This window comes from Rhineura floridana, chromosome 1, assembly GCF_030035675.1.
Source record: "Rhineura floridana isolate rRhiFlo1 chromosome 1, rRhiFlo1.hap2, whole genome shotgun sequence".
NCBI classification, from domain to species: Eukaryota; Metazoa; Chordata; class Lepidosauria; order Squamata; family Rhineuridae; genus Rhineura; species Rhineura floridana.
Window position 1 is genome coordinate 38113569 of NC_084480.1, and position 22827 is coordinate 38136395.

Genomic DNA, 22827 nt, shown 5'->3' on the forward strand with positions numbered 1-22827 from the left:
ACTACCAATCTCCTCTAGATTGGTCTAAAAAAATATGGAAGGGGGTAGGACCCTTGCCCTCAGGACTCTCTAAGGGCTTCCCCAAGAGCCATTCCCTTTGGTGGTGACCCTTCAGTGGCAACCCTGCCACCCAAGGGCAGGAGTCAGGGTTAGGCAGGGGGTCCCAGTCCTTGAAGCACTCACTGGGGATTTCAGCTGTCTCAGGAGACAGCAACCCAAAGGAGCAAGCAAGCAAGCAAGCACCCAGATGCTCAGGTACTCATTCCCAGAGCAGGTCTTCTCTAGTCCTCCAGTGCTGTAGCTGCAGATGGGATAAGGACAAGATTCTACTATACTTACCCAATATGACTTACTTCTGATAAATATGCCTAGGATTATGCAACTGAGGTTGCATTTATGCCCAGTTACTTCTGTTACCTGCTCTGGAGACCTCTGCAGGCATTCACAGAAAGTTCATAACTACAGGTATAGCAATGGGCAGTAGCATCAACTAAACTTTGGTTGTATCAAGAGAATCAGGTAGCAATGTGAATAGTCCTTTTTTAAGTTTTCTAGAGGTGGGCTGAGGTGGCAAAGTGAATTTCTCATGACCCAGCATGGTGGATTCTTAACCTTTGTGCATAGCCATCTTGAAGTGATTGCACATAGTAGTCTGCACACCGCCACCTTGAATTTCATGGTCTTTGCATAAGAATACAATAAACCCTTTGCTAGATCAAGATCCATCCTACTTCCTCCAACAGCCAGGAAGATGCCTCTGAAAGCTCACCATGACTGTCCCCAATGGATATGGGCCTAAGGTCACCACACACGCATGGGCTGTCCAAGCTTGGGACTCGAATCTTGGTCAGGAGAGAACAGCACTTTAAGTTAAATGTTTGAGACAGTTTGGAGGGATGTCTTAAATGGATCAGAGATTGGCAGAAAAATGTGGTCTCTACATAATACCAGTTTTGCATGGCTCATTTAGCATTTGCCTTTATTCCAGTATTTGAGAAGTTGCTTCCAAAGTGACGGACATAAATTAATCATAGAATCGTAGATTTGGAAGGGGCCTATAAGTCCATCGAGTCCAACCCCCTGCTCAATGCAGGGATCCAAATTAAAGCGTACCCGAAAGAGGGTGGGACCTGAAACAAAATTCTGCAATGTAGAGTACTGCTGTTCAGGATCCCAGTCACTCCCTTTCCCCTTCCTCAGTTTCCCTTCCACAGACACTCAACATTCCATGGCTACTAAGTATACGTAGTCCCCTTTGGGCTCTCAGGGCTCTCTGGGAACTACAATTCCCAGAGTGGTTTAACAGTCAGCCCCTCTTCCCAGAGAATTCTGGTGACTGTACCTCTATGTGGGGAATAAGATGCCTTCTAACAACTCTCAGCACCCTTCACAAGCTGCACTCCCCAGGATTCTTTGGAGGAAGCCATGACTGTTTAAAGTGGAATAAATGCATGGTGTGAATGTGGCCAAGAACAGAGGAGGTAGACTCATGGGCTGGCCCATCAAGCAGTTTTTTAATGGCCTGCCAGCCCTCTCACCACAAGAACTTTTGCAGATTTTACTCTGACAGTTTTGGCAGCGGTCCCCACAGGTTCTGAGGTAGCACTGAGCAAGCCATCCCCACTGAGAGCTGGTTAGAGGAGAAGAGCGCTCCAGTCTGCTCTGGTGTTTCCCAAACGCCTGTGAAACACTGGAGAGCTCCTTCCTGCCTCTGGAGTTCTTTGAGCAGCTCTCAGTGGCAGGGGCTGGTGCAGCGCTAATGCAGAAGTCACTGAAGCTGCTGCCCAAATCACTGCAGTCACAATGAGGGTGGCTTGCTCACTGCTGCTGCAGTCCCACAGTGCCACCACAACAGGGTGCACACTGCATGGTGTGTGTGTTGTGTGCAGAATGCATGTGTGGGATGTGGGCTATGTGTGTAAGGTGAGGGGAAGTGCTGTGGCTGACAATTCAGCCAGATAAGTGACTAATAAGTCGAACAAATAAATAAATAATAAATATGTGCGTGTGTGTACACATGATCTATATGTGTGGTGTGTGATCTGTGTGCATGTGTATGTGATGGTCATAGCCACTGCTGGGATGCTGCACTCACAGGGTGGATGAAGGGTCAATGTGACCCCCAGTCCCAATAAAGGTTAACTACTTTAGGAAGAAGGAAGCAGCTGAGAAGATAAAAGAAGGTTTCTTGGAGGACTCTCTTATAACTCTTGATTTGATTTGATTTGATTTGATTTTAATATTTCTACCCCGCCTTCCGGCCAAAAGGCCCTCAAGGCGACTTACAAAAAATATAAAAATACACCAATAAAACATCAATAATATATCAATAAAACATCACATCAATAAAACAATAAACAATAAAAAGAATACAATTTGTAATACAATTCAAAGTTAATACAAACTACCTCCCCCCTCACTTTGGCAAAATAGGTGTTATAACTCTTGCCATACTGAAAGGAAAGGTCTCTGGACGCTTCCAAATCAGCTTTATGTGGATTCTGTTAATGATAATTTAGCAGGCTAATTAACAAAATTATTTCTTTTAATAACAAATTATGCCTATGTCAAATACACACCAGAAGAGCAATCTTGTCATTAGAATGGAAACAAATTATCAGATTTCTTTTAAACAAGAAATGTAGATCTAGATTAGAAGTCCTCTCCCCCATGAATGCTGCCAAATTAGCTAGTTAAAATAAACCCACATATTGATATTTGCCATTAAATATATAAATTTTTATACTTGCTTATGTTTTCAAAAAAAAGTTTTTTTAAAAAAAGGTGTGAAATATTCACCATGCCCAAGGCTGTAGCTGCACAGTCCCATTTTTCGCTGAACACATGTACAGGTGATGTGGGATGACACTCAGTAGCCCTCTGCTGTGAAGAAGCCCACTGGCATATAAAATGTACGTGCATAGACTTTGTACATGCAAGTTGGTTCCCTTGAATTTGGAAAGCCCATAGCTCAGTGACAGAGCACATGTTCTGCATGCAGAAGGTTCCAAGATTTAATTCCCAGCTCCTCTAGGGAGTGCTAGGAAAGGCTCTGTCTGAAGCTTTGGGGAGCTACCGCTAGTCAGAATACAGACCATACTGAGTTTCTACAGCAGTTTGTATGTTCCTATCAATAAACAACATCCCAGATTGCACATATAGAATCTACACACTTTGTATGTGTTTAGGCTACAATAATAGAATAGGAAGGTACTTCAAAGGTCATCTAGTCTAACCCCTTGCCAATGAATGAAATCCACTACCACAGCATCCCCTTGTAGGTGGCCACCCAGCCTCTGCTTAAAAACCTTTAATGAAGGAGAGTCCACCACCTTCTAAGGTAGTCTGTTCCACTGCAAAACAGCTGGTTCTACCAAGAAGCTCTTCCTAATGTTGAGCGTAAATTCCTTTTCTGTTCACTTGCTTCCATATAAAGACAATCAATGGCTTCCTAATCTACTACAGGTGTCAGTCAATTTAGCAATGCAAGGATGATTGTGTTGTGTTGTATATTTAATCATTTAATTGAATATTCATGCACTGTACCTTTTTACATGCCGTGATTTCTTGATGCACTGTTTTCAACTTTTTAATAGATGTACAGATAAACCTAAAAATTGAGGACAATGCATCTTGTACCCGATAAAGCACACTCTAGACCGTAAAAGCTCATGCCCTGTTGAATTTGATAGTCCTTTTAAGCCTCCCCCCCAAGTTTAGACACTGTTTCAAATACTTACATATCACTGGCAATGGAGGAGTTCCTGGACATAGACTTTGGAGAGAGGTCATAGTCACTATCTGACCGGTAGAGGAAAGATTCCCTACGTTGACTGTGAACAAAGTTAGCCTGGAGAATTAGCCCCGATCCAGGGCTCGTCATGGGATCCAAGGGACTCCGTCCCGATGAGGTGCCATTGTCTACGTCGAAACTGCGAGGAAGGAAGAAAAGTTTAATGCTACAGAATTATGAACCCCACACTTGCACAAAGCTATTACCAAGAAACTCTTTCACTACTTGAAATATCTTCCTCCTGGGTAAAACCACAGCTAATCATCAAATTATGGCTGGTGTCACTAAGCATATTAGAAATCTTGATAACAAGAAAAAATGTAAGGCAGCCACCGGGAAGGAGCTGCACTGTAATAACTATTTCCTTCTATACAACTCTTAAATGAAAAGAAAGGATTTTTATTTACTTAAACTCAGCAAGATGTCATGGTAAATTACACCTTTAACTGGCTGGCAGCATTTGAAACCTTTTATTAGATAAAGGGTCCTTTATCCTCAGTCATACTTCCTGTAGACAAATGTGCCCAAATCACAGCAGTATGGAAACAAAAGCTTAGTTCTAACCAACTGCTGATGAGGGGGGAAACCTGTGGCTGGACTGTACCACTTCAGACTGCAAGTGAGGGCTCACATGATGGCTGGCTGTACCACGAGAAGAACACTCAACACATAGAAAACTAGCATGTCAGAGAAAAGGCTAGGCTAGAACCCTCCTCCCTGCTTTCTATATGCAGGGCATTATATTTCATTGAGCAGTATTCAATATCTGAATTGGTACAGCTCAGACACATGTTTACCACACCACCTGCCGTTTATGTGAATTAAGCCTAAGAAATGCCAGTTCAGCTCTCCAGCCTCATGTGCATCAGTGCCTGTGCAAATCATCATCATCATCATCACATTTTTGCACTTGTGCCTCAAAGTGACTTACACAATAAAATAAAACAAAGACATTAAAATCAGACAAATCAAGCAATAGACAAAAACTAAAATGCTCATCCAACAACATACTTAAAAGCAACAAGTCCTACCCATTCCAGTGAAAAGATGAACACAAGAAAAGCCACAAAAATATATCTAGTTATCATGCCAATTAAAATCATAAGCCTGGGCTCCTTCAGGAAGAAGGGTGGGATATCAATTCAATAAATAAATCAAATAAAATAATAAGAATATTTTTGTCTGGCACTTAAAAACAGACAGTGGTAGCGCCAGGCATGCTCCCCTGGAGAGAGCATTCCACAAATGGGGAGCCGCCACTGAAAGGATCTGTTCTCATGTGGCCACCCTCTGCGCCTCCCTCGGATGAAAACAGTATCCGGCTTGGTTCATGTGGGGGCAGGCAGTAATTTCCCATTCATTTCAATGGAAGAAAAACATTAGGCTTGTCTAGTATAAGGCACTTCTAAAATTGCAAGTTAATTTATATGCTGCTTTTGCTCAGTAAGCTTTGCCCAAAGCAGCTCACGATAAACTTTATCACCAATTGAAAACTGCCTTATTATCAAACTGCATAACATAGGTTGTGGTGGTAAAGGAATTTGTTATAAATTACTATCAGTGAATTCAATTAAGACAAAATCAACAATTCCATAAACATAGATAAATACAAAATAACAATGAAATCATCTGGACTTTAAATATACAGAGTTAAATCAAAATTAACAGGCCAATACACAAAACTGACCACTAATCTACACTACTCATTCTAGTCTTACTGCACTCCAAGGAGCCACAGAAGCTTGGCCTAAATACAGTTCAGGGTCTTCTCATGAGGCCAGATGTTTCACAGCTGGCTTCCTCATCTCTTCTCCAGTGGAGTTATGTATGTATGTACTGACTTCAAGTCGATTCCGACTTATAGTGACCCTATGAATAGGGTTTTCATGAGGCTGAGAGGCAGTGACTGGCCCAAGGTCACCCAGTGAGCTTCATGGCTATTTGGGGATTCGAACTCTGGTCTCCCAGGTCGTAGTCCAACACCTTAACCCAGCCTTTCCCAACCAGTGTGCCTCCAGATGTTGTTGGACCACAACTCCCATCTTCCTGACCATTGGCAATGCTGGCTAAGGCTGATGGGAGTTGTGGTCCAACAACATCTGGAGGCACACTGGTTGGGAAAGGCTGCCTTAACCACTACACTACACTGGCTCTCCTCCAGTTGAGTTAGGCAGCCATAAAAGGGAACTGCTGGGAAGAGCATAGATGGTAGGCCTTCTTCCTCAGCTTCCCCGATGTTCTGGTTGATAGTGCTGCTCTTACTGCACTTCCATCAGCTACTCCCAAATCGTTTTTATTAAGGAAGCTGGGGGGGTTGAGCCTGGGACTTTCCGCATTCAAGGCATGTGCTCTGCCAATAAGCCATGGTCCCTCCTCCCATGTGAAGGAAAGCATGCACAGAGCTGCCCCATCAACAGAAATGAATGAATGCATGTGTGCATTGGACGCACTGTGCCCACACAGGCAGTCATTTAATGCACTTGACTCTGCTCTGCTACAATACAATCCCATTTATTTCAGTGAGCCTTGGAGCTTTATTATGTGCTTCAAGCATAACACTTCAAGCACTTCTGAGTTTTTTTCTTTTTCTTTAAACTTACACATGCTATGTATTCGTCAGAACTGAAATAGGACTTTAAAACAATAAAACTGCAGCAAATATATTGCCATTTCATGTACATAGATAATTCACTAATAGGCAAAAAAAACCCCTTGTGGTTTAAGAATGTACCTACAGCCAACAAATATTTCTATCAAACTTTAAAAAGCAGGGAAATTGGACAGCTATAGTGAATGCACCAGGGGAGCATTCTGAGATAATGTACTGCCCTACAAATTTGTAAAAATGCAAACACAATTTGGGTTGATCTTTCACAGTCCAATCTATTTCCTGTGTTTGTTGCTGTTATGTGCCTTTAAGTCGATTACGACTTATGGTGACCCTATGAATCAGTGACATCCAAGAACATCTGTCATGAACCACCCTGTTCAGATCTTGTAAGTTCAGGTCTGTGGCTTCCTTTATGGAATCAATACATCTCTTCTTTGGCCTTCCTCTTTTTCTACTCCCTGCTGTTTTTCCCAGCATCGTTGTCTTTTCTAGTGAATCTTGTCTTCTCATTATATGTCCAAAGTATGATAACCTCAGTTTCATCATATTGGCTTCTAGTGACAGTTCTGGTTTAATTTGTTCTGACACCCAATTATTTCTCTTCTTCGCAGTCCATGGTATGCTCAAAGCTCTCCTCCAGCACTACATTTGAAATGAATTTTTTCTCTTATCTGCCTTTTTCACTGTCCAACTTTCACATCCATACATAGAGATCAAGAGTAACGTGTGCCTCTGAGCATATGGAGAGGGGAGGGGGGGAGGAGGAGAGGAGATTGGGTAGATTGGCACTGGGCAGAGGGAAAGTCCCTTTCCTTTCCAAAAGCAAAACATTGTTAACAGTATCATGATTTTTAGGATTTCCCCCACCTTTTTATTCAACACCAGACCTATAGTCTCTCACCCAAATTTAAACCAAAGCTATCCTTGGCCACATCCACACCAGACATTTATTCCACTCTTAAACAGTCATGTCTGCTGTGGGTGTGGCCCCCTGATTAGCCAAGCCAAGCAGCTGTGAGTCTGGCTTTTAGAACACTGACAGTTGGTTCTTACTGAGCATGCCTGCACTACCATAGACTCCAATGTTAAATTTCTTAAATTAATTAAAAATCAGCCATGCACTTTTTAAATGTTTAAACTGCAGAAAATAAAGGTCAGAGTATGGGGCAAGGTCGGTAGTAGGATTACAGATACTCTGTGAACATGGCTGATTTTTAATTTTAACAAATTATGAGACCACTGGCAGAAAAAAGTCCAACAGGGACCTGGGTTTTTTTCTCATGTTTTACACTTTGAACTCTGGATTCTCTCTGAGTGTTTTGTGTATCATCATGAAAACGTAGAGGATTGCTAAGCAAGCGTTTTTGAGTTCAGGACTATCAGTTTTGTAAGATTGTGTTTTCAAATGAGCTTATGGGAAGCAACAGAATGTCATGGGGGTTATTTTCAACTTAACATAGTAGAATGTGAAAAATCCATAGCTATAGTATACAGCCGCTCTTGTGGCTGTATAATCCATACAAACACCCATTCACCTAGATGGCCACTTCCAGTGCTGCCACCCTGGGCGTGCCTCTATTTGAAAAGGTGTTTCCCCCACACCTATTTCTGTTTCGGGTGGTGCAATCAGATTTACAACAATCAAATCACAAGAGAAACCACTCAATGCAAATAGCTTCCCATGTAGGGCATTGCTAATACCCTGAGTTCTTGGGGGCAAACAGCAATGGATAAAAGAAATGTAAGGATTCTTGATGTCTGCAAAACAATTATTGGACCCCCCTTTTCCTGTAATTTCACCAAAGAACTTGCTGTTCAGATTTAAAAATCGTATCAGCACTAAAACTACATGCTTCGCTCCCCTTGAGCTATCTTACGGATAGGATCCAATTCCCAATAGAAGGGAAACTGCTCTTGGTGACTTTGGGTGCTTCCAGATGTGGGCTTAATACTGCAAATGGGGCATGAGCAATTGCAGCTTTTTCTAACTTACCAGATTTTCCATAAAAAGTGTAAATCCAGATGAAAGTGGTGGGAAATCTGATCTGGAACTTTGATGCCAGTGACATTGTGTGGACAGTGTGTAAAACGTCAGTGTATTTAGGAGTATTGCTTTCACAACAAACATCCATCTGGAAGCCTGACAATCTGAAAATTGTCTTTATATTACATTTATCTGTTTCCTTTCTATACAATTGATCAAAGCAACATACACAAAATGTAATATAATGAAAATTAGGAGATATGAGTTCACTATTAAAATCAATGTATGTAAGTACAACAATCTTTTAAAAATGAGAAAATCTAGGCATGGCTGAAAATCAGAACAGATTAAAAGACAAAGCTCTCTTGGTGCAAGAGTCTTACACCCAATTTCAGATGATTACCCCTTTCCCCACTGTTTAATGCAACACAGCCATTCTGGTGGTCCAGCTTCAAGTATGCTTGGGGAAAACTGATTACTTGGATCCACTCCAGTCTGGTTTCTGGCCTGGCCATCACACTGAAACTGCTTGGTCGCCCTGGTTACTGACATTTGTCAGGAGAGAGATACAGGGAATCCCCTCGCTGGATTGTCACCTTGTAGTGGGGAGTGGGCTTGTGTGTTCCAATGAACCCTATGAGCTATGCCGTTGGGAGTCATGTATTCCCAGCAGGGTCACCCACGGCGGTAAGGTCAAGGGACAGGAACCAGACAAAGAACAATCCAAGAATGTCCTCAACAGCAGAACAGGCGGAGGGTAACAATGTGTTATTACAACGGCTGTGAAGGCGGATGAAGGCTGCAGCAGACAAAAGACTTCCAGTCGTCGTGGTACCCATGCCATTGGATCAAAGCCTTTTCCTGTTAAGATTGTGTGTTGATCGTTGTGCGGCAATCTCCCCACATAAAACAAATTCACGCACAGGCGTCTTCCAACCACCTTGGAAGGCAATCTTACTCAACCACGAGTGATCGCCTATGACGGGGAATGTGACCCTGCTCATTCTCCTTGATTTCTCAGCAGCTTTTGATACTGTTGACTATGGTATCCTTCTGGAATGTCTCAAGGAGGTGGGGGTTAGGGGCACTGTGCTTCAGTAGTTCTGCTGATACCTCCAGAGGTGCTTCCAAAAAGTAGCTATGGGAGGCTACTGTTCAGCACCATGTGTTCCTCAGGGTTTCATCATGTCCCCCATGCTATTTAACATCTGCATGAAGCCATTGGTAGCTGTCATCAGGAGATCTGGAGGCAGGTGCCATCAATATGCAGAAAACACCAGCTCTACCTCCCTATTCCATCGGAATCAAGAGAGGCAGTTGAGGTGTTGAACCAGTGCTTAGAGGCAGTGATGGACTGGATGTGGGCCAATAAATTGAGACTGAATCCTGAAAAGACAGAGGTGTTATGTGTCCAGAGTTCTCATGTGCAGAAGTGGGAAGATGGCCTGTTCTGGATGGGGTTGAAGTAGCAAGTCCGCAGCCTGGGGGTACTCCTTGATCCAATACTGTCACTGAAGGTTCAGATGGCCTCAGTGGCTAGGAGTGCCTTTTTCCACTTCTGGCTGGTTTGCCAGCTTTGGCCCCTTTTGAACAGAGATGACTTGGCCACAGTGCTCCATTCTCTGGTAAATTCCAGACTGGATTATTGCAATACACTGTATGTGGGGCTGCCCTTGAAGACAACTCAAAAAATTCACTTGGTCCAAAATGCAGCAGCCTGATTACTGGCTGGGGTTCCCTTTAGAGCCCATTTTAAAACAGCTGCATTGGTTGCCAGTTCATTTCTGGGCCCAGTTCAAGGTATTCACATTAGTGTTCAAAGTCTTAAATGACTTAGGTCCCAAATATCTGAAAGACCACCTCCTTCCTTACAGACCCTCTTGGGTGTTGAGATTAGCAGAGGGGCCCTTTTGGTAGTTTGGGGGGTGCCCAGGAAAGTGCATTCTCTGTGGCAGACCCTAAGCTGTGGGACTCCTTCCCCACTGAGGTGCCCCTGGCAACTTCACTGTACAGATTTCGGCAAATGCTGAAGACACACTTCTTTACCCTGGCAGACACCTGAGATGTATATTTTTAGGACCCACCCTATTTTCTGTCATGTTGTTTGGGTTGTTTTTAACTTTTTTTAACTATATGTTTTTAAATTGTTGTAACCCACCCTGGGACCTTTGTGTGAAGGGCGGGTAATAGTTTCTGATGATGATGATGATGATGATGATGTCTCCTTTACTCTTTGGAGTGTCTTTTTAGGAAGGTGTCGTCCACTGTCAGAGGCAGTATGTTTCTGGCTACCAATTGCTGGGCATCACAAGTGGGGAGAGCACTCAGGTTCTACTGGTGAGCTTCCCAAAGGCATCTGATTAGCCACTGAGAGAACAGTACATATAGGGGTCTGCAGGGTGGAGGACGGGAAGGGAAAGATTTGTTGTGCACTTAATTCAACCACAGGAGACAACCCCTTGGCATGTTTCTAATTTTCCCTCCTTGCACTAATATCCTGCCTTTCTCCCATCATAGAACCCAAGGCAGTTCCCCAGATGGTCCCCAGATGGTCACCTATCCAGGCACCATTCAGACCCAGACCTAGACCTGCTTTGCTTTAACAAGGTGCTGCCTTCAGGCCATACCCTGGAATCTGGTCATCTGAATATTCCAATGGATTGTATATGGATAGAATGATCCCCCCCCATCAAAGTCCATGGAATTGTTTTTGTTTTGTAACCTATTGGAAGGAAACCACAAAGCTCTCCATTAATAATTTGAGACATGGGACTTCCGGGAAGGGTGACTTAGCCTGTGCCTGCTTTTGAGACGGGCTCCTGCCTCAAAAGAAGCTTATTCAGATATATCAGTCAGTTTTTTCTTTTTTTTTTGACTGATTAAACTTCTCCCGGGTAGGGAGAAACGAAGAGATTAACCTCAAAGCCTATTTTTGTTGGGACGACCAGATCTCATTAATTTATGGGACGAGGTCCAGCCGACGAAGGTGGGACGGATTTTCAACAGCAAGCTCTATCTGTTAAAGCGAACGTTCATCTTATCTTCTAAGAGAGAACGCACTAACAGGCAAGCACCCTTCTTTCTATATTTTTCTTTTACTTGACTTAAATTGTTGCTGTTTAAAAGAGATTTGCCAGATTGATCGGTTTTTGACATCTCACTGGGGAGCCGTAACTTCTCTCTGCTACGCACTAATTAATAGCTTATCTCTGTTTTTGTTGCAAAAAGCTGTCCTGGATTTGCATTCTAAAGATACACACAGAAGAGGGATTTCTATTCCAGATTTTTATTTTGAAAAATATTATACTGTTTTGAGACTACTCTCTTTTTGGTCTATTTTATTTTGACGAATCTGTTTCTTGACGATTGCCATTAATTGCTTCGATCCTGGGAACTGCATTTTGTTTATTTAACTATTGGAGAGATAAGGCTGTCTGCTCTGTTTATACTGTGATGTCACCAAGTTTGGAGTATTAACCCAATTGTTGCTGAAATAAGAAGTGGTTTTCCTATATTTTTCTTTTAAAATGGCAATTAAGAAAGTGGCTGAGAATCTGGAAATAACTATGTTTCAGAGAATAATGAATGAGATTGAGATAACGAAAATTGAATTGAGTAAAATGAAGCAGGAGATTAAAGATATAAGGGTCCCTGTGAGAGAGGTGACCCTGGAAGGGGTCCCTGTGAGAGAGGAGACCCCGGAGATTGGAATAGGGGTCCCTGTGAGAGAGGAGACCCTGGAGACTGGAATAGGGGTCCCTGTGAGAGAGGAGATCCCGGAGATTGGAACAAACGTGGAACAGGAACAAGATTTGGAGTCTATGGACTTTAGAAATAAAATCTATTGTTTGGAACTCAATGTTATCTCTGAAGAAATTAATGAAGATTCTAGAGATAAAGTTATCAATGGCATGGATTATCTTCTGGACTGGAATGATGTGATGGAGCCCAATATAGAGAAAATCTATGGAATTAACTGCAGCCATGTGACAATGGAAAAACTTTTAAGAGATGACCCAGTGTATTTTGAAAAAAAGAACAGAGATATGATTTTACAGCAGTATTTCAGCAACTTATTCAGAATGGATGGCAAGAAAATATTTGGGATAGAGGTAATTCCCATCAGACTCTTATTATATGACTATGGCTTTGACAGCAAGATTATTATGGAATACTGATAATGGAAGATTGGATATTGAAATTACTGGACTTAACAAGACTACTGAAGATGGAAGATGGAAAATGGAACTAATAGAGATAATAGAACAATGGCTACTGAAATTACTGAACCTAACAGATTCTGATGTGATGGATTAATTGAAATGTTTATTTTGACTATGGTTATGACAATAAGATTATCATAATTAGTAATGAGATGGATTAATCGATATGCTTATCTGGAAAAAAAAAATTGATAGATATATTTCTTAAAGAATTGAAACCTCTCTTTGACTTTTTGTGGAAAGAATAAAGTAATGTTTATGAGATTTGATGATTAAGTAAGATAACTACTGGAGGAAAGTGATTTTATAATATGACTTAAGAGACAGGATTGCTATATATTATAGACTTATAACTGATTTGATCTTTGACAAATGGGAAGTCAATATTTTACTCTTTATTTTTTATTTTTGTTTTTTTTTTTCTTCTTTTCTTTTTTTCTTTTTGTTTAACTATTTTTGATTTTGTTTTTTGTCTTTGAATGTTTTATGATTTTGTCTTGTATGTTTTATGAAAATCTGAATAAAAATTATTGAAAAAAAAAAAATAATTTGAGACATGAACAGACTTGTTTTACAGTTACTCAAAACCACTCCGGAACATTTGTCATTCATTCATTCAATTTATATCCCACCCATCTTCCTAGAAGGAGCCCAGGGCAGCAAACAAAAACAGAAGTGTTCAGGTGTTTTATTGCAGTACAACATTATGAACACTAGATGGGAGTCTAAAACAACAAGGGAACCAACTTCTAATCTATGCATTAGGATTTGGACTTAATATTGTATGCTTCTAGACTGGGGTTTTAAGATTGGGTCATTCCGTTATTGCAAACGGGTTGTTAGCAAATGGATTGTTTTTTCATTTATCAGATTTTTCTCAGAAAGGATATGTGTGGATTAAAGGGGGAGGAATAAAGGCTGGTGTTTTGATGCTTGCAATGTCGCGCGGATGCCGCAAAATTATTATTATTATTATTATTGTTACTGTTGTTGTTGTTGTTGTTATAAACTGGCATGCATGAAAAGTGCCCATCACACAATAAACACCCATCTAGAAGCACCCATTGATAGAGAGCCCAGATGAGTTTCTACAAGAGCTTTGTGTAAAATGTTGATACATAGGACTTGCGCACAAAAAACCTGTAGAGTGAAAAGAAGGCCAGATGCTGTCGAGAAAAAAATACCATATAATAATAATCTCAGTACAACCTTTCACTATATTGTGGTTATTAAAATTCTAAACTCATTTATCATTGACCAAATATGGAGTGGGCAAATAAGATATTAAAATGCTTTTACCATAATACCTGAGAAAGTGTCCATTCACATGCAGTAGCCATAGCTCAGTGGTACAGCAGCTGCTTTGCATGCAGAAGACCATAAATTCAATCCCTGGAATCTCTAGGTAGGGCTGAGAATGTCCCTTTTCTGAAACCCTGGAGAGCCACTGCCAGTCAATGTAGACCAGTGGTTCCCAAACTTTTTTCCTCACAGCCTCCTTGACAACTGTTGAAGGTTTTGGTGGAAAACACAATTACTCTTCTGCCTGCTGTAACCATTGAAATGTGCTGTGCTAGATGCTGTATGATTTTTAACTGTATTTTTACAGACACACCATAAACCACCTGAATGAATGTGACGGACCACTGGTGGCTTGTGGACTACAGTTCTGGAACCCTGGGGTAAATAATACTGAGCCAGATGGACTAATGGTCTGACTCAGTATGAGGCAGCGACCTGTGTTCCTGTGCACATCCAGCTGAGAACAAACTAAGCATAGCTGTACTTTCCACTAACTGGGTACAGTCTCCATTTTAGAGGAATTTTTGAAGGCGATGGAAGGGGCAGTACAAGTGGCAGGGACATATAACATTTTCACTACTCTGCTTGTGTAATGGTCCAGCCCCAAATTGCAAGCAGCCTTGTGGCTTCCTGAAAATGTCCTCACCTTCTACCACTGCCCATTCTAAACTGCAGATTCTAATCTGCTCAATATTATTTTAAGCATGCACATTTTCACACTACCTCTTGGGATTTGTACTGTGGGATAAGAGAAGACAATGCTCTGGATATGTTTTTTGTAAATGTTGAAACTGAGGTTATCATACTCTGGACATATAATGAGAAGACATGATTCACTAGAAAAGACAATAATGCTGGGAAAACCAGCAGGGAGTAGAAAAAGAGGAAGGCCAAAGAAGAGATGTATTGATTCCATAAAGGAAGCCACAGACCTGAACTTACAAGATCTGAACAGGGTGGTTCATGACAGATGCTATTGGAGGTCGCTGATTCATAGGGTCATCATAAGTCGAAATCGACTTGAAGGCACATAACAACTAGAGGTTTTTACAATCAAGCAGTATATAGATTTTGTCAAATGAAATAAATAAATAAAATAAGCATTACTGAGCTTCTCTTTCCATTCATGGAGCTTTTCCAGTGTGCCACCAGGCAGCTAAAGGTCTACGTCAGGGGCAGGGACTCTGTAGCTCCCCAGATTAGAATACAAACAGACAAATATAATAAGATCAAGCCAATGACTCATCTAGTTCAAAATTTTAACAACTGGGACTTTAAAAAAAATCCTCAGGAGGAATGGCCTTTGTGAGACCAGGTAAAAGAGTTACACAGCAGCTGATAAAACTCACTTTTCTTTGTGATATTTGTTGGTATCCATAGTGATAGGTTAACCCTGTTTTTCCTGTTAACCACTCAGGTTTTCAAGAGCAGGGATACCCTCTCATGGCTGCCAGCATTCAAGGATAGGCCTTTGAACAATTGTACTGATCCTTTATTTTTCATATTCACACACTGCATATTAATAAGGTTCATTCTCATTATTGGGAATCATTGGACAGGAATTTGATTCAGAAAACAAGACAGATAATTTGAAAGCAAGTAGCATACCTTATAGCTGCTCTATCATTTATTTTCTCTTTCTTTAGTATAGCAACAACACATACACACACACACACACATTCTGAACCCACTATTGGGCTACACATTAATCCTTCCGTATTAATACAATGGTGTTCTTAATTAAAACTTAATAAACGTTTTGATATCATAGGAACACATTAGGAAACTGCCTCATTCCAAATCAGGTTATTGGTTCATCTAGCTCAATATTGTCTGCACAATGACTGGCAGTGGCTCTCCAAGGTTTCCAAGAGAAAATGTTTCTAGTCCTGCTTGAAGGTGATAAAGACAGAATCTTGGATTTTCTGAATGCAAAACATGTGAGCCTTCCCATACATAAAAACTAGGGCAGTCAATCATGTCCCCAGCCATAGATATGCGCATACATTATTCCACTGATTATAGGAGATCCTAATCATCTAGCAATGCTTTAATTGATTAATTGCATAGAATAATTAATTAAAGCTTGAATCTATTCTAAACAAACTACATTCACTGGATGATTCTCTACATCACCGATCAACTTCTAGAATGCACCAGCTTTCACTAGTTAAACATCAATTAGTTCTCCTCCCTGTGTTGTCATGAAGCTTGCAAAGAAGCCTTTATCAGTACCTTATCTTAGAGAGTAAAAATCCATTCCTGGCTACAGTCTTTCAATACGGAAATAGCAGCCTCAAAAACAGTAATAAAAAGGTGATGGGCCTAGCTTGGCAGACTGCCATTAATGGAGTATCATGAGTGCTTGTGTACTAACTGATAACTAGGGGATGCTAATATTAACAGCGAGAATTCCTAGTGTCTTCATTGGAGAGCCAAATCATTTTTTTAATGGTTTAGTTCTAGTTCAGGTTCATAAGGATTTTTTAAAAGCTCCCTGGTTAGTTCCAGTTCAGACACAGATTATCTTCACCTGTTGCTAATCCATGGTTTAGTGAGATGCACCTAAGAGCCAAGGGGTCACGATGAGCCTTGGGCTAGTTTACTCCTTCTCATCCTTTCATGTGGGTAGGAGGACAACTTTCGCAACTTTTACTTTCATTCTCCTTGAATATTGGCCTGTTGTTTGTGCTGTCCAGACCAGGAATCAATGTTTGTCACTCTCTGGTTAGTTCATGATTTGGAAGTGACTTCTTTTGAAATCGAACATAGTTCGTGATAAACCAGAGTTTGCAATAACTCTGATCCTGATGACACAGCAAACTGAGATTTAGAGAAAGGGGGAGGGAAGCAGCTGAAGTTCTCCTCTCGGCCTCATGGGAACTGAAAAGGAAATGGAGGAAACCAAAATTTGTGGTCCCTCCTTTCTGCTCCTGCCTGTCTTGCTAAACCATGTTTTACCATGGCATACGAACAGGGCCAGCAACTTTGAAAAGAGTGCAGCCAGTTCAGATACAGTTTATATAGATTAATGTCATGGACACTTACAATTGCAATGCAACTTCTATAAACAGAATACAACTAGAAACCTATACGTTGAAAACAGTCATTTTTCCAAATGGTATATTTGCATGCATGAATATTGCTTCCCCGATAGATCTTTCAGTCAAATTTGCCCATTGAGGAGACAATCAGTTTGAAACCTTCATAATATTTCCATGTTGACTGGCACAACAGAGAGCACACAATTTTGAGCTTATTTCAGGTGGGGGGGTTGTGTTTGTGTCTCTCCCCCCTCCCCAGCAAATACAATGCCATCCATTCAGTCTCTGGAACGTTTACCTGTAGAGCTGAGGTGGAGAACCTCTGGCCTATGGGCCATATTTGGCCCGTGAGGCTGTTTGGCCAAGCCCCACTCTTAACCTGCCCTACACCTGAGGTCATAGTTGATCTCAGGTGTAGGGCAGGGGTGTGCGGCTGTGACTGGAAGTGACTGCCACCAGCTGATTGTCGGGTGCTTTGGAAGCACTACACAAAGCACTTTGCAAGCCCCATACTTGGCACCAGGGAAGCGCTGCACAGGGCTTCCAAAGTACCTTACGGAGCACTTCCCAAATGCCTGACAGTCAGCAGGTTGTGGGACATTTGGGAATTGCTGCACGAAGTGCTGTGCTTTGACAGGTATCAATCACCATTATGATGTCAAATGTTTGATGGTGGTTTCACCCACCTAATAAAAGTTGGTCCACAGGGGTGGGGGGAGGCAAAGATCTAGCCCACTTGGCTAAAAAGGTTCCCCACCCAGTATACAGTGTTCAGTCGTGGTTCATTTCACACCTTTCAAAAGCAGAAAGGTTGAAGAGCTTAGTTAAGATTATGGGAATGACTAATCAGGGACACTATAATGTCATTTTTAATTTTTTTAAATTTTGCAAAACAGCCTCAAAGGCTGTTCCTTTCTTCAAGGATAACCTCCTTATCATTTTGACTGCCCTTCCTTGTCCTCCTGGTATCCTTCTGGACCGCCTGAAGAGGTTAGGCATAGGAAGCACTGTATTGCAGTGGTTCCGTTCCTTCCTTTCTGGTAGGTACCAGAGAGTATCATTGGGGGATGAGGTTTCGGATCCTTGGCCTCTCACTTGTGGGGTGCCACAGGGCTCCATCCTCTCCCCGATGCTGTTCAACATCTATATAAAGCTGCTGGGGGCTATCATCAGAAGATTTGGGCTGCAGTGTCACCAGTATGCCGATGACATACAGCTCTATCTCTCATTCAAATCTTCACGGAGGTTGGCTGTAGAAACCCTGTCCAAGTGCCTGGAGTTGGTGAGTGGCTGGATGGGAAGGAATAAGCTGAAGCTGAACCCTGACAAAACCAAGGTACTGTTTGTGGGAGACAAGGGAATGTTGGGGGATGTTGACCTGGTGCTCAGTGGGGTACAATTATCCCTGAAAGACCAGGTCCGTAGCCTGGGGGTCATTCTTGACTCCCAGCTGTCCATGGAAGCTCAGGTCTCGGCTGTGAGCCGGGCGGCGCTGTATCAACTCCATCTGATACGGAGGCTGCGCCCCTACGTTCCCAACCATCTGCTCCTATCAGTGGTACATGCCGTGGTCTCCTCTCACCTAGACTACTGTAATGCGCTCTATGTGGGGTTACCCTTGAAAACGGTCCGGAAACTGCAACTGGTACAGAATGCGGCGGCTCGCCTGATTAAAGGCAGCCGCTGCCGAGATCACATCACTCCAGTGCTGAAGGAGTTGCACTGGTTACCGGTTGTTTTCCAGGCCCAATTCAAGGTGTTGGTTCTGACCTTTAAAACCCTATACGGTTTTGGCCCAGTCTATCTGAAGGAGCGCCTCCAGCATAATCAGGGATGCTGCTCAACAAGATCAGCCTCAAAAGGCCTTCTCTCTATCCCACCAATTAAAACAGCTAGACGGGTGAGAACTAGGGAGAGGGCTTTTTCAATTGTGGCCCCTACTTTGTGGAATTCCCTCCCAAATGATCTCCGCCATGCCCCCTCTATGATGAGCTTCCGCCGGGCCTTGAAGACCTGGCTCTTCAGGCAGGCTTTTGGGGTGGGTTAGGTTTTATTATTGTTGTTGAAATTTTTAATGTTTTAATGTATTTGTATGTTTTTATTTTGTACGTCGCCCAGAGTGGCTGGACAGCCAGCCAGATGTGTGACTAATAAATTTAATAAATATATAAATAAATAAAAAGGCTGCAGCATTCCAAGACCTAGTGAATTTAAGATGAGATAGAGCAGAGCCTAGTACTGCAATTCTCTTAATTCCTCATCTTGCCAAAATAAATGGCTTTAGAGTCATTGAGCAATGTAGATACAAAATTGTGATTTCATGTTGCTTATACTCACAAAAAGATTCCTTCTGAAAGTGGCCTTGTAATGCGGCCACCATCAAAGTGAAGTGTTTAAGTGGCAGCCTCCATATAGTCAAGGCTTAAAATAAATCTGCAAAGGGACAAGAGCTCTGTTAAAATGTAATATGGAGCAGCAAAACTAGGAACCAGTACAATTAAAACAGAGGAATACCTATTTAATAAAAGACTTGTGCTATTCCTGTATTTTACCCTGTTTTGAATACAATAATACATGAAGTTGCACAATTCCCACTTCCATCCCTCCTCTCCCCTCCCCACAACACAGGTCTAGTTATGAAATTAAGCAAGTCTAGATGGAGGCTGTAGTCCAAAATATCTGGAGGGCATCAGGTTCAGGGAGGCTGCCATATGGAAACTCCATACATTTTGTCCTGAGCTTCTTGGAAATAACATTATAATGTACAGTAGTGCCCCACTCATACGGCAGGTTAGGTTCCAGACCCCCGCAGAAAAGCGAAAATCGCCCAAAAGCGGATCAGCTGTAGTGCGGGGGTCTGGAACCTAACCCGCTGATCGCGCCGGAGGAGAAGATCAGCTGTAGTGGACTACAGCTGATCTTCCCCTCCTCCGGCAGGATCAGCTGTAGTGTGGGGGTCTGATCACGCAGGAGGAGAAGATCAGCTGTAGTGTGGGGGTCTGATCACGCAGGAGGAGAAGATCAGCTGTAGTGTGGGGGTCTGATCACGCAGGAGGAGAAGATCAGCTGTAGCGTGGGGGGTCTGATCTTGCAGGAAGAGAAGATCAGCTGTAGCGTGGGGGGTCTGATCACGCAGGAGGAGAAGATCAGCTGTAGCGTGGGGGGTCTGATCACGCAGGAGGAGAAGATCAGCTGTAGCGTGGGGGGTCTGATCACGCAGGAGGAGAAGATCAGCTGTAGCGTGGGGGGTCTGATCGCGCAGGAAGAGAAGATCAGCTGTAGCGTGGGGGGTCTGATCTTGCAGGAAGAGAAGATCAGCTGTAGCGTGGGGGTCTGATCACGCAGGAGGAGAAGATCAGCTGTAGCGTGGGGGTCTGATCACGCAGGAGGAGAAGATCAGCTGTAGTGTGGGGGTCTGATCTTGCAGGAAGAGAAGATCAGCTGTAGCGTGGGGGGTCTGATCACGCAGGAGGAGAAGATCAGCTGTAGCGTGGGGGGTCTGATCGCGCAGGAAGAGAAGATCAGCTGTAGCGTGGGGGGTCTGATCTTGCAGGAAGAGAAGATCAGCTGTAGCGTGGGGGTCTGATCACGCAGGAGGAGAAGATCAGCTGTAGCGTGGGGGGTCTGATCACGCAGGAGGAGAAGATCAGCTGTAGCGTGGGGGGTCTGATCACGCAGGAGGAGAAGATCAGCTGTAGCGTGGGGGGTCTGATCGCGCAGGAAGAGAAGATCAGCTGTAGCGTGGGGGGTCTGATCTTGCAGGAAGAGAAGATCAGCTGTAGCGTGGGGGGTCTGATCACGCAGGAAGAGAAGATCAGCTGTAGCGTGGGGGGTCTGATCTTGCAGGAAGAGAAGATCAGCTGTAGCGTGGGGGGTCTGATCACGCAGGAAGAGAAGATCAGCTGTAGCGTGGGGGGTCTGATCACGCAGGAGGAGAAGATCAGCTGTAGTGTGGGGGTCTGATCTTGCAGGAAGAGAAGATCAGCTGTAGCGTGGGGGGTCTGATCACGCAGGAGGAGAAGATCAGCTGTAGCTCGCTACAGCTGATCTTCCCTCTTCCAGTGCGATCAGCTGGAGCGCGGGAGTCTGATTGTGCCAGAAGAGAAGATCAGCTTCTCCTCCACTGCACACATAGTTAAAACTATGGAATTTGCTACAGCACAATATGGTGATAGGCCACCAATCTGTATGAGCTTAAAAGGGGATTGGACAAATTTGTGGATGATATGGCAATCTACATACTATACTATTATATACTCCTGTATCAGAGGCAGTCATAATGGCTATGCATTAATAGACATGATTGCTGTATATTAATTACAGTATCAGAGAACTGAGTACCAAGTGCTGGGGAGCACAAGTATTGCTGTGCTCATGCCCTGCTTGTGGGTTTCCCACTGGCATCTAGCTGGCCACTGTGAGAAGAGAAAGGTGGACTAGGTAGGAATGCAGGAAACACAGGAAGTTGCCTTTTACTGAATTGGGCCACTGGTCCATCTGGCTCAGTATTATCTACAATGACTGGGAGTGGCTCTCCAAGGTTTCAGGCAGGGATTTCTCCCAGCCCTACCCAGAGATGCCAAGGATGAAAGTCGGGTCCCCCTGCATACAAAACACATACTCTACCACTGAGCTACAGGCCTTTGGTCCAGGGTGGCAACATGTCCTACTCTACAGATCATCCTCTATTTTCAAGGGCTGTCAGAGAACAATCCTCTGTTTCAAGATGCCCTTTGCTTGAGGGTTATCCAGCCCAAGTCTGTTTTAAAAATAAAAAAACGGGGGAAAGAGAGGAGGAGCCTTGAAATTCAACAGTTAGCAGCGCCTGTTCAACAGACTGAGGAAACAAAGTCACTTGTTGCCTTTCCCGCTATGGTAAGATGTACTGAATTTTGATTTGAATTATAGAAATTAGTTCTAAATTTGCATCTGAACATATAAACTGCCATATACAGATGGAGGTCCTCTTTTTTGGCAACTAGCCAACTTACCTTGGCATGACCCAGAAGGTCTCTCCTTGCTTACTCAGGTTCTTATGCCTGCCAAATGTAGGGGGTACTTTGTTTGAGGTTCCCCGCCCCCCTCCTTTGAGCACGTTATAATAATAATAATAATAATTTATTTTTTGTGTCGCCTATCTGGCCAAGGCCACTCTAGGCGACGTACACAATTAAATTCCAGTAAAATACAATTTAAAATACGATTTAAAATACATAGCAATACAATACAGTCGACAATAAAGGATTAAATTACAGCATAAAACAGTATGTAAACAACGGGCATTCAGTAATAGTGATAAAAGCTTAGCCCACCCCGGAGGTCCCGAAGGCCTGTCCAAAGAGCCAGGTTTTTAATGCTCAGCGAAATGCATCCAGGGAAGGGGCATGTCGAAGATCGAACGGGAGGGAGTTCCAGAGTGGGGGCCACCACTGAAAATGCCCTCTCCCTAGTTCCCACCAACCTAGCTGTTTTCGTTGGTGGTACTGAGAGAAGGCCCTGCGTGGCTGATCTGGTCGGGCGGCTAAGTTGGTGGTACTGGAGGTGCTCCTTCAGGTAAACTGGGCCGAGACCGTATAGGGCTTTAAAGGTTAATACCAACACCTTGAATTGGGCCCGGAAAGCAACTGGAAGCCAGTGTAGATGAACTAACACCGGCGTAATGTGATCACGGTGGCGGCTATTTGTAAGTAAACGGGCCGCCGCATTTTGTACCAGCTGTAGTTTCCGGGTCGTTTTCAAGGGTAGCCCCACGTAGAGCGCATTGCAGTAGTCCAGTCGAGAGGTGACCAGTGCATGCACTACCAGTGGGAGCTGATGAGCAGGGAGGTAGGGTTGCAGCCTCCGTATCAGGTGTAACTGATACCAAGCTG

At 43.1% G+C, this 22827-nt stretch overlaps 1 protein-coding gene across 19 annotated transcripts in view; it reads right to left on the reverse strand.

The window, feature by feature from the left end:
* PDE4D (phosphodiesterase 4D) overlaps positions 1 to 22827 on the reverse strand; it is a 1048840-nt gene that overhangs the window by 168087 nt on the left and 857926 nt on the right. For all 19 annotated transcript variants that reach the window (XR_009761525.1, XM_061618437.1, XM_061618426.1 and 16 more), the window contains one exon: positions 3741 to 3932. Coding sequence is in view for 18 of the 19 variants with exons in the window: in XM_061618437.1 (XP_061474421.1) it covers positions 3741 to 3932 (192 nt within the window). In the remaining variant the exon portion in view is untranslated. The remainder of the gene's footprint in view (positions 1 to 3740; positions 3933 to 22827) is intronic.